This window comes from Watersipora subatra, chromosome 3, assembly GCF_963576615.1.
Source record: "Watersipora subatra chromosome 3, tzWatSuba1.1, whole genome shotgun sequence".
Classification (NCBI taxonomy): Eukaryota; Metazoa; Bryozoa; class Gymnolaemata; order Cheilostomatida; family Watersiporidae; genus Watersipora; species Watersipora subatra.
In genome coordinates this window covers 59820356-59833564 of record NC_088710.1, presented here as the reverse complement: position 1 = coordinate 59833564, position 13209 = coordinate 59820356, and the positions used below count along the sequence as shown (strand labels likewise).

Sequence of the window (13209 nt, the reverse complement as noted above, 5' to 3'; positions counted from 1 at the left end):
GGTAGTACATACAGATGGTATTACATACAGATGGTAGTGCAAACTTATATGTAAATAGAATTATCTTCAGAGAGGAGGCACTCGTCTGGAAGTGCTGTATAATCTTTGGTTATTTCCATATTTTGAACTTAGTTTTTTCAAGCATAAATTCTATAAATGTAGAAGATAACTTATTTATTTGCTCTAAGCTCCTATGTGAATATATCTGTTCACAAAGTATTGTCATGCCACTGGCATATTGCTAAAAAAATTGGTTTTGTGAACGATACTGTTTGTATTACATTAAAACTTACATGGCAGCAATATTCAGGGTACCGTAGCATGCTCTTTGATATAAAACCATTTAATTTTATTATCATAACTTGTTAGTGTTATTGCAGTAGTTTTCTATTGATGACATTCTGTTGTTATTGTTTTTACCGATAAAAATGCGGCAGCATATCAAGTACATACTTCCTGTAAAATGGTGTAGTATACACCGTGCAAAGCTATTTATAATATAACTAACTAGCTGTGCTACCCGGCATTGCTTGGGTAATAGAAAAGTTTTTGGACAGAAAATTGATTTTTATTTAACATATTACAACATTTGCCATTCTAACTTTCAAACTACGTATCATGAGAAAAGTGTTTTGTTTTATAAACAATGAGAAGTAGTGAGAGTTGCTCGCTATTAGCCTGCACATTTAATAATGTGAGCGAACAGCTTCTCGTAACGTTATGCTATGACCCGCATCATACGCAAAGCTGTTGGGTATTTGCTTTCATGTAATGACTTATAATGGCAAGCTAGCAATTCAATTTCTTTAGTCTAGTGGGTAGGGCGTTGAACTGGTGCAAGGCGGAGTCTGAGATTGAATCTTCTTTGGTACGGACTCTTTATTCCAAGATTTTAAGATCTATAGCCGGAACGACAAATATATGACATACTTTGAGAAATGTATATATAGAAGATTTAGGCTACAGCTACATATAACATGTTGTCTGCTCATTTATTTAGAAGATCTGTTGTATACAATAGATCTTGTATCTCTGGTATACAATATGAATACAAGAGATGTATGTATGTAACATTGTATAGATATAATGTATCTCTTGTAAATCTGTATATTAGTCTAAACATAATGCGGTATTTAGCCATTGTGAGGTGATCAAAACTCTATATTCTTTATTTCAGTTGCTGAGCGGGTGTATGAGTTCTATAAACAAAACGGGCTTCAGCATAAGAGTATTGCTCTTGACTTGGAGCTCGAGCTACCTTGGTTCACGAAGCAGCATGATGAACGCAAGCTGAGAGTATCTGGACTGGATAGTGAACTTGATCCTGAGACATTGAAGTTCTATCTTTCTGCTTTGACCAGTACCGTGGTCACAGAAATGTTCTTCAACAACAGTCAAACAAGAGCTGTTGCTTTATTCAAAAACAAGATTGGTAAGTGTGGCAGCGTTAACGTTTAATGGCTATCTCAAGTGATTTTACTTGTCCATACTATTGTTACTTGTGATACTAAAGAATGGCGCCTTTCCCTGCCCCTACCTTTGTTTTGTACATTCCAAAAATGTGGAGGAGGCCAGCTAACAGAATCCTGACATCTAGTTGACACTCTTACACGATGCTGAGTGACTTGTGAATTAAAAATTAACATAGGTATTCAATATTCAACAAATCCTGTTTGCAGATTCAAATTTGATTTTTTTAACAGAAAACAAGTAATTTGTGTAGATCCACAGATCTAAGGCATGCAGAAACAAAAAAATTTGTATTTAAATATGTAATAAAGTGTATTAACCATGTATACGCCGTTTATCAGATTAACAATTTAGTTATGTATATATCAAAGTATGTGTATCATTCCGGTTATAGCTATTAAAATCTTGAGATAAAGAATCCGTACCGAAGAAGATTTGATCTCAGACCCTACCATTCACAAGTCTAACACCGTATCCATTAGGCCAACGAGATTGGGTCGCTAGCTTCTGGATATAAATCATTATATGAGAGCAAATACCCAGGCTTTGTGTACTAAGTAGGGTGATTGTGCGAGTGATTGTCATTAGTTAGCTTACTAAAATTTTCTCATGATATGTAATTTGAAAGTTGGCAAGAATGGCAAATGTTGTTGTATGTTAAGTAAAAATCAATTTTCTCACCAAAGACTGTTTTATTACTCGGGCAACGCCGGGTAGCTCAGCTAGTGTATATATCTCAAAGTATGTTTTATGTCGTATGCCTGTCTGTATTCCGGCTATAGATCTTAAAATCTTGATATTGATATTCCGCATTCTGATGGATTTGAACTCACGGCGATTTTCGCATCGACGAGTGTTTTATCCAGATGCTTTACCACTGAGTTAGAACGCCATAGTGATCAGATATTTTTTCATATAATAGATACACCACGCGTGTGCTACTTATTTTAGCCTTAGGTTTTTCACCAAATATTTTGAGATTTGGTCGTCTCAGAGCTTGAACATAAATTCGGTTCTCGACTAAACCAGAGCATGCGCTATGCAATTAGCAAAGCTCCGGAAAGGCATGGAAACGATAAGCATTTTACGCTTCATAAATTCCTTACAAAAAGGAAGAAAACATTTGGGACGACGTCTCCTCTACTGAAGAATTTTGCTAGCGAGACAACTCTTCCAGCCGAGTTACCCTAAATTGTTTTCGGAGGAGGATTCTCCTTTAAAGATGTAAAGTGAATGTGTCATTGCTGTTTATATTTTTTCTACGATATTTGATGTAACTGATCTGTTGCATTTTATGCTGTTTCATTATCAATTTTTGGAATTTTTAATATAGTAGCTTAACTTTTAATGTTTTTGATGTTTTAAGAGCCAAACGTACGAAATGTTTACTTTTGTTTTTTTCCATCATCATAAATAGAAAACATTTTATTAAAATTAAACACAATCTATATCTACCCATTTCTATTTGTAGTATGCAGTACACAGTACAGCTTATAGTGTAAAATGTTGAAAAAATACTTTACCAAAGTTTTTCTCACCTTGGAGCAGATTAAATCTACATAATTTTATTTTAATGGGAAAAATTGTTTCGGGTCTCGAAAAACTTGGTTAGCAATGCTAGAACAACCTAACACATAACCTAACTTAATGGGTAATACATAACAACCTTCAGAAACGGATTATGTTCGAGAACCAAGGCTCCACTGTACGTTGTTAAAAGCTATACGTCGCTGAAAGTTATGAAATTTTAAATTTACAGTTGTTTGAAAATTTGTTTACAGTTGTTTTATTTATGTTTAATTTAGTTGTCCTTGCACAAAACACTTTTCTCATGATATGTAGTTTGAAAGTTAGACTGCCAAATGTTGGTATATGTTAAACACAAATCAATTGTCTGTCCAAAGATTTTTTTATTACTCAAGCAACGCCGGGTAGCGCAGCTGGTATATACATGTACGTATATATTTCTCAAAGTACATGTATGTGGATATGTCTGTCATTCCAGCTATAGTGCACGCTGATTATTCTGCCAATCCGCCCATGCATTACGATGCCCCTGTTAAGAAATAATTTTTGTAAGATTCAATTACTATATCTGGGATATAGTAATTGCCAATTCTTCTCATGCGGACAATTATATTGTTTCCGCGGAAAGAGCCTCGACATTATTTCTCCGTTCGATCAGACAAAGACAGTACGGTATTTCACTTTTACATTTGTACCAGTATAGAAAGGTACCAGTATCGTCGTATTCAACGTTTTGATGGATAGCTTCTGCTGAAATAGTAACCTTTTTTATACCCATACACTTCTATGCACGAATTGTTACTATTAATTCTACATATTCGGGATTTTTTTTCACAGTTCGTATTAATTGTATCATTTTATTGTAATCGTAGCAAAACTGACGTAATTTAGCTATTACTTGCTAATTATTTCACATTTACATCTAAACCTTTTTATAGTCGTTTATTTTTTTTATTTATTTGACCTGCACGAAACATTTTCCTCATGATATGATGTTTAAAAGTTGCTTGACAAAGTTTGAAAACCTTTACAGTTGTTTGTATTTTCTCTCTTAATTTATTTCAATTATACAAAACATTTTTCTCATGATATGTAGTTTGAAAGTTAGAATAGCAAATGTTGTTATATGTTAAATACAAATCAATTTTCTGTTCAAAGATTTTTTATTACCCGGGCAACGCCGCGTTGTACAGCTACTTTCAAATATGTGTGTGCAAAAAATTAAATTCTCACATCTGTAATTAGCATTTTAAACTTGATAGCTAAATGGAGAGTTCATAATTAGCTTGTTATGTAACACAAATATCTCTACCAATAAACCTTTGTGTGTATGTATGTTGGTTTGCATAAACCCTAGGCATTTTTTGGCCGATTTCTTCCAAACGTCGCGTGCATATGCTCCTTGCCTTCTACCAGGTTACTAAAAATATTTTGTCTCAAAGCTTTATCTAGTTCTTGAGAATCAGCCTCTTAAATAGCCTTCTAATCAAAAACTTAAGAACGCTCCTGCTGCATGTATTAAAAACAATATACCTCAATGATAGGCGTTCATGGATTGTTGACATGAAACGAGTGTAGTAATTTGACTTGAAAATCTGCGCACATGCTGTGGGCTAGAGGATTGAAAATGAATGAAATCTTGGGAAACGCTGTGCCTAATGCTAATCCGCCATATTTATTAGTTACAAAATTGTGCCATACTCATCCCATAACCAGCCGTAATGGTTAGCATCTCTCGGTTATTTGGTTATGATGCAGTGTAAAATTTTAAGATGTCTAGCATGTTGGCTACCTCATGATGCCAACATCCTGACATTGATCTTTCTACTATGCTTCCATTAGAAGCATAACGTAGAGATCTTTGTCAGTTTAATATTTGTGAATAACCACAAATATTTAACTATTCTGACATGAGTTTGAACACACGCAGATGCCATGTCATAATCACCATCAAGAATCTCCAAAGCCGCTACCACAAGTTTATTAACTTCTGTGAGACTTTTAAAAAAATTTTACAATTCTGATAGTTTTTGTTATTAGGGCCTTCACTGTTTCTGGGGAGGCTGTTGCTAATTTCTGATGGTTTCCCCTCCTTTTCCACTTTAGCAATGAACCAATCTGGTTTACTTATGTACTTCTCAGATAATTCTGTTGTTATCTTCACTTCAAATAGTCTGTAGTGTAACTTCAAGTTGTCTGTAATGTCCTGGTTTAGAGGTTTATGTTTAGCTATTGTGGCGAGTGGTAAAAGCATGAGTTTTATTGCCAGTAGTGTCTCCCACTGGGAGGTTGGCTACTGACATTACTACATAATGTCTCTCACACACCATTCAACCATCCAACTCTTGCTAGTAGTGTCTCCCACTGGGAGGTTGGCTACTAACATTACTACATTATGTCTCTCACACCATTCAATCATCCAACTCTTGCTAGTAGCGTCTCCCACTGGGAGGTTGGCTACTAACATTACTACATTATGTCTCTCACACCATTCAATCATCCAACTCTTGCTAGTAGCGTCTCCCTCTGGGAGGTTGGCTACTAACATTACTACATTATGTCTCTCACACACCATTCAATCATCCAACTCTTGCTAGTAGTGTCTCCCACTGGGAGGTTGACTACTAACATTACTACATTATGTCTCTCACACACCATTCAACCATCCAACTCTTGCTAGTAGTGTTTCCCACTAGGAGGTTGGCTACTAACATTGCTACATTATGTCTCTCACACACCATTCAATCACCCAACTCTTGCTAGTAGCGTCTCCTACTGGGAGGTTGGCTACTAACATTACTACATTATGTCTCTCTCACACCATTCAATCATCCAATTCTTGCTAGTAGTGTCTCCCACTAGGAGGTTGGCTACTAACATTACTACATTATGTCTCTCTCACATCATTCAATCATCCAACTCTTGCTAGTAGCGCCTCCCTCTGGGAGGTTGGCTACTAACATTACTACATTATGTCTCACACACCATTCAATCATCCAACTCTTGCTAGTAGCGTCTCCCACTGGGAGGTTGGCTAATAACATTACTACACTATGTCTATGGAGTTCAAAGCAGGCATACCATCTAGATTTTCTTGTAAAAATGATAATGTATTTAATAACTCAATGTCTACTGTTTTACCTGAATAAAATTCAAAAGTTATTACTAGATTATGGAGCGATGATTGACCAGCACCACAGCATTCCACTGGAAGACTTTCCTAAGTTGAAAGTTCAGCAAGAGTTCCGAACAAAGGATCTCATAGCAACTGGCAGCAAGCTGACAAGGGAGGATCTTGAGCTTCCTTTAGAAAACCTTCTCAAGAAACACTTCAAGAGAGACATAGAAGTGCATGCTGATGAGTACTCTGACTCACCTGATTTTTGGCGTATTACTACTGAACCTGAAGGTATGAGTTTGGTTTATCATTCATTTAATGTTTATATAGCAACAGAAATTTCATAGTCATGGATATATTACTGTTTTGCAGCTTTGGAGTTTGTGCTGACTCAAAAGAAGCTAATTCGGCGGTGTGAAACTCTAGCACCTTTCTCAGAGTTTCTGGGCCTTCATGTTACGAGTGGTGTCCATAAAAAGAGAGAGGATATTGCCAACTTTGTCACTGATCCAATGCTGCTCCATTTTGTTCTCAAAGTACCTGAGGGCCAAAAAAAGCTGTCCGAGTTTCTCCATGCTAAGGGAATGGTTATGAGCGATGATGGAGTCATCACTGTCAGCCCAGCCACAAGCAAAACTAATGACAGGTTTGCTTCAAAATGTAAACATGGAGTTGTCCCTTCATGAGTTGTCTGCCCTTTATATAATACTCAATTCGTATTATTGGTTCAATTAAGTGTTGAAGTTATTGAGGACCCTAACATATTAACTAAAGTGTGTTGTTTCAGAGCACTGATGAACTTATCATAGCATAAGTATTTAAATTTGTTGTCACAGCAAATTAAAAAACTGTCTCTTGATCCGATTTCTGGCTCATCTGATATTCGATCTGATGCTGTCGTGGTAATTTTTCTTTTTATTGTAGGTCATTGTGCTGTTGTAGTACTACCAACTAAATATTTAATGTATACAAACGATACCAATTTTTTATTAACTTTTGTTTGAATTATGTGTTACTAAGTTATTAGAAGCTATCAGTCTCTTAGTTATTATGTCTAAAATTACCAGTGTTGTCTCAATTGTATACAGTAGTTCATCTTCTTGTCTCAACATCAGTTGATTGAATCAAATATTTTTGATGTCAACTTCCATTGCTATATAACGATGTTAACAATATCTATTTGCTGCCTACAGATTGTAATGTTGCTTGTCTTCTCAGAACAGTCTTGAAAAACTGGCGAAAGCTCAAGCCAACTCTGGAGAAGTTCATCGAGGAAAGTTTTCAAACATACAGGACGGAACCGCTAACTCAGCAAGTTTTTGATAGACTGACCCCAAAGTTGACAGACTTTTTTAAGGGACAGCCTGTGGTTCCAGATATCTTTGCAAAAGCACAACCGTCGATGAATGCTGGCAATCAAATTGCTATCGCCGGTGAGAAAGCAGTTGTACTAAACCTTTCTAGACAGCTGTTACAAATGATTGAGCAACTTCAAGCCAAAATTCGAGAGGAAAAAGAGATCACCACTATCACTGTGCCTAACATCTCTTCTCATCAAATTGACTTCTTCAATTTGATCGAATTTTTCAAAAAAATGCAAGAAAAACATCAGCTCCAATCTTTCAAACCTGATCCTAAACAATTAGGTTGCATTAAAATTGTTGGCCGCCCCACCAGCATTGACACTGTGCAGAAAGAAATGTTTGATCTGATGCCCAAGGTCAATCAGTCAAAGATATCAGCGAAGAAAAATCCCGCTTTTGTGAAAGTTCTGAAGACCAAATCTGCAGAGGAAACCATTAAACATGAGTTGAAGAATGCTGTACCTGCCGTGTGGTACCTCGACAACAAGACTATCACTATCTATTCAGCCGCAAAAGACGATTCTCAGGCTGCCCTAAACATCATAAACACTGCTATTTGGGAGTCATTTTATCCTGCTGAAAGGAAGTTAGATGAGTTAGAAAAGAAATTACTTCTTTCACAATTGTGGACATCAAAGAAGGAGGAAATGCAGCGTATGCACTCGCCTTTAGAAATTGATGAATTGGAAGATAGATCTGCAGTGGTGTTAGCTGGGCTTTCGCAGGTCAAGGCAATCACTATAGAAGCCATGAAGATGTTTTTTGATAACAATGTTAAAAGAGCAGAGCAATTTTCTGGTACTTCAGACAGAATTAAATTTCTTACTACATACAGAAGAACAAGCATTGAAGATCTTGAGCGGCAACACAGTGTACAAATTGCTGCATCAGACGGACAGACAAGCATAACAGTTCATGGAACTAGGGACGATATTGCACGGTGTTTAACAGCCTTAACGAAGCTGCACAATGCCGTCTGTAAAGATGTACATATCATAGATAATCAAGCTATGGTACGTCATGTTGCAAGTGAGAACGAGTTCCTCGAAAATGTGGGCATGAAAACTTCCTGTTTGGTAGTCGAGCATAGAGAAGAGCAAACTGCTCTGAATGTTTCGAATGATGTGGCTGAAAATGGATTAAGGTACTCAGTCAAGTTACCATCCGGTACTACTTGTGAGGTAAGAAGGGATGACATTACAGTTCTTGGAGGAGATGCAATAGTCAATGCAGCCAATGGAGACTTACAGCATGTTGGTGGTCTGGCGCTCGCTATTCTTAAAAAAGGTAGATATTTCTGTTATTTTAACAAGTAAATTTTCGCTTTAGTGCTCAATACTTGTTCATACTATTTTCAAGTATTGCCTAGGAATAGATTCATATTTTTCATGGTTAAAATGCATGAACAAGGTTTGAATGTGTTTAGGGGGAAACAGTATACAACAAGAATGCGCGACACACATTCGCAAAAATGGTACCATGATGGAAGGTTCAGTGTTCACATCTACTGCTGGCAGACTGTGCTGCAAAAAAGTAATCCATGCTGTGGGACCAAAGTGGCAAGGCGGCCAATATCAAGAGGAGCGTAAGCTGATGCTTTGCATTGACAGCTGTTTTGAAGAATGTGAGAAACAACAATTTCAGTCGATCGCCATTCCTCCAATAGGTACAGGAATATTCGAGTATCCCCTAGACAAGGCTGTAAAAGCAATTGTGGATGCTGTTTCTGAGAGAGAGCGGCAGGATGAGTACCTTCCAGAATACGTCACTTTTGTGGACAATAAAGAAGACAGTCTGAGACACTTTGCCGCATGCCTTGATAAGAAGTTTGCCGTATCGAAATCTGCACCAAAAGGGGAACAGCTATCTTCACCCTATACTGGGAGAACTATCGAACAAGGTAAGTATATCATGTCTTTATTGGACTGGCAAAAGTTTTTATTGTTGTGTTCCCTTATGGAACTTTTTGTGCAAAAGCAGTGATTGTAAATGTTATTAGAAATTCACACATAGCTTAAAAAACACTTTCATTCTGTACACCATTGCCCTTCTTTTTCTATGTTATGGTTGTTAGCAGCGGATAAAGTAGCGTCATTGTTGTTCACATACACTCTGATCATTGAGTTATGTAGCAGGGCTCTATATTCCATATTCTGCATTTAGTTTCAGGTACACCAAAGTATTCCTTCATCAGTGACGACATGATCAACATCGGAGGAAAGATCAACCTGGAAATCAGAAAGGGTGATGTAATAGAAACAGAGGTAGTAACAGTTTACTTTTCTATATCTGAACTTGCCTACATCCATGAAATGCAGTACCAATGCAAATGTACAACTGTGTTTGCTGGACAAATTATGTGTTTAATATAGACTAAAGTTGGAGGTAACAGTTTTTAATAATTGGGGGTTGTGATAAGTGTGCCAAAATAAACATGTAACACTAGTTTATAATATCCAGGATCATGTGCTTGTAAACTCGGTTGGAAAAGCAATGAACTTGGCTGCTGGAAAAGTCTCAAAAGCTATCTCAGACAGAGCTGGCCCAGAGTTACAAAAAGCATGTACTGGCCTTGCTCCAATACAAGTTGGCCAAGTGAAGGGGACTAGTGGATATCTTATGGAATGTAAGACAATCCTCCATTGTTTTTGCCCGCAGTCATACGAGGGACCAAGCACTATTCAGGTAATAGGGCTATTATTTCACAAAATGACTTACTGCTTTCATAGAATTGTTTAGCGGTTTCACAGAGTAGGTTAATCAATCTATTGAGTTAATCATTTGAAGGGAATGCATTTTAGAATCTAGAATATTGAGGTATTCTATGTGTCAGTGTTATTATTTTATGGGATGTTCATATTATTCTGTGCATTCAGAAGTTTGCATGTTTTTACTAATGGCCAGTGTATTCCATTCTCATAGTAAATGGGAATACTAGCAAACATGTCATAATTATTCAGAAATTTTTAGAATACTCAAGCACTTATTGCTGGATAAACAATCAATTAATTGTCACCCTGTATCCCGATTTTAATTCTTAAATTACAATTCAATAATAGATGTCGACTCAAAAGTTTTAAATTGTATTGTTTCATCAGTTAACTTACTCCTAAACTTATACAGTATTTCATCAGTTAACTTATTCTTTCTCGTGTACAGCGTTCTTGAAAACACCAACCTCTGTTTTATTTAGACTCTGAAGGGGATTGTAGCGACGTGCTTGTCAATGGCTGCTAGTGAAAGTCACACGTCAATCACTTTTCCGGCCCTTGGAACTGGTAACTTGCGTTATCCAGTTGATCAAGTGTCTAAAGGGATGATAGAAGCTGTCACAGAATATGCTGAAAGCAATCCGCACTCATCCATTGTTGGAGTCAAAATTGTTATTTACCATTTAGACAAGCCAACTATCACGGTCAGTCAAATAAAAATGTGTGGGCAAAGAAGTGAGAGTTGTCTAATATATTTAGAGTGAATTGAAATACTTAAAATGCTTGATTTTAATACGTGTCATTAAATTTACAATTGTTAAGGTAAATGAGAGTCCGGAGAAAAAGTATGGTAGTAAACTCCACGTATTACTTTTACAGATAGTCAGCAACTAAAGTCATGAATTATTTTATGTGTAATAAGCTTAGCAGTGTGTAGGAGAATTTCTAGAGCTTTTGACAATGTGACTAAACATATATGTTATTTGTTATTTTTACACATTTGCAAAAAGCGTTCAAGCTGAATATGTAGATAATAAATACGCTCAGCTAGGGGTTTAGTATTTTAATAATCATCTGGTGTTGTTGATATTTCTGCTGTTTCAAAGGCTCTATGTACTTTAGGCTGCTCATAGGAACAATCATAACTAAACCAGACATTTCAACAGTAGACAAGGGAATCCTTGACTCATTAGCTACACGTTTTTTGATTAAAAAGTGAAATTGAACATATTGATTTCATGCATTATATTTAGTGTATCCATTTCTAGTAGTGAATCTCACGGTACAATAAACTCTCTTGTTTAAAGACAATTGAACTGTGGCTCAAGACTACAGTTAAAACAGACCAGTTGTCTTTTACAAGTGGCTATAAGTAGACTTTTAAATCTTTTTTGTCTACAATCAGGGTTTCCAGAATGAGCTAGCAAGATTGCGAGAAGCTGTGTCCAGTACTCCTTCACCTGCTTCAAGAGTTACCGCTCCAAAGAAACCCAAGATGAGTGTTCTGCAACTGTCTCCATTCCCTCAACCAGCAGGTACTCTTAGCAGGCTCTCAAGCGAACCTTGATAAAAGCAATTCCTAAAAATAATTCGAGTTTGCCCAAATATAATTCGAGTTTGCCCAAATATAATTCGAGTTTGCCTATGTACATAGTTTTAGATAGTTGCGAAAGTTAGAGAAATGAAGTAGTTCATTCTTGCTCCTCTCATATGTCCATAAAACCGCAAGATAATGTAGGTTGTGTGTCAGTTACTCCTAAATAATATAAACAGGTTATTCCATCTAATGTTCCCAGCCCACCGCCAAAGTTTAATCAAACAGGAGTGAGGTAAGCCGCAGTCCATGAGTATAAAAGCATGCACAATGACTACTCAGGTTAATGTTGAAGAATTAGTAAAAGTACTAATATGTTGTTTAAACATCCTTATAATATGTTAAATGTATTTTGATCAATTTATTCTACGGCTCAAAAAACTACATTTAACACTTCAAATAGTCACATATAGAGCAAGAAAATTGCTTTATATGTAGTAATGCAAAAAAGCAAAAGAAAATGTTAGAAACTAAATTATGTGTAAAAACTATATTAATAAAATAACAATTAGTAAAAGTAAGTTGCTGCTGGCCTTTTATTTGAGAGAGAAATTAATGGAAGTGTAGGATTGTTAATACACAAATTCAGTGATAGAATTAGTAATAATCCAACAACTACACAGTGTGTAAGTCTACCTGTACTGTTGACCTACAGATAACCTCTGACCTCTGTCATTGACCAATCATTGTTGTTCATTCTTCAAAAATGCAATATATATATTACTGACTTCTATTCTATGTTATGTTTGTCTATTAAATTTGTTATACAGCACGACCTAAAAGGCCTCCACGTATTGAAGTTTCTGACTCCAAGATGGTGGGGAACACAAATGTCAACATTTTACAAGGGGATATTTCTGAGTACTCTACGGTTGCCTTTGTTAATGCCACTGACAACAGGATGCAGACATGCAGTAAGTACATTATTACCCATATGCTTTACTTACTTCTAATTAGAATGTAATGATGTACTAACATCTCTTAATTTCCAGAAGAGGCTGGTAAAAGTTTATCTATGACCAAACCATATCTATGAAAAATTAAGCAGCTAGCAATACTTGTCTTATTAACATTTGCTGCTGCAGGTCATTCATCAAAGGTTTTTCTGGACAAGGCAGGAGGGAATGTGGTTTATGAACTCAACAGATTGTCACACAGCAGTGAGTACTTGTCAACACTGTGGAACAATTTTCTTTCTTTTTAATGATTTTATGGGTTTCACTTCATCTATTGCTTAAACCTTGGTAATAGTAATACCGGTAATGTCAATATTACATATTGACCAAAACGTAAATGATCACTCTTAGCTTGAATGCTATAAAACACTCAACAAACAACCAGATACAGATTAAAGAAATGTTTGAGATGTTGTAGTATAGTCGCTCTATAAAGATATAGCCAGGCATAGTAGTCTCTTTTAGAGAA

The 13209-nt window shown here is 36.2% G+C and overlaps 1 protein-coding gene across 2 annotated transcripts in view; it reads left to right on the top strand.

The window, feature by feature from the left end:
- The window catches only part of LOC137392122 (protein mono-ADP-ribosyltransferase PARP14-like), a 47843-nt gene that overhangs the window by 4474 nt on the left and 30160 nt on the right, over positions 1-13209 (top strand). The window contains exons 7-17 of one of the 2 annotated variants that reach the window (XM_068078751.1): positions 1178-1432; positions 6167-6406; positions 6488-6761; positions 7334-8766; positions 8906-9379; positions 9649-9743; positions 9940-10164; positions 10673-10894; positions 11596-11725; positions 12555-12698; positions 12870-12944. In XM_068078751.1, coding sequence (XP_067934852.1) covers positions 1178-1432; positions 6167-6406; positions 6488-6761; positions 7334-8766; positions 8906-9379; positions 9649-9743; positions 9940-10164; positions 10673-10894; positions 11596-11725; positions 12555-12698; positions 12870-12944 — 3567 coding nt within the window. Of the gene's footprint in view, positions 1-1177; positions 1433-6166; positions 6407-6487; positions 6762-7333; positions 8767-8905; positions 9380-9642; positions 9744-9939; positions 10165-10672; positions 10895-11595; positions 11726-12554; positions 12699-12869; positions 12945-13209 lie in introns of both variants that reach the window. The other variant, XM_068078750.1, reaches the window with a different exon arrangement.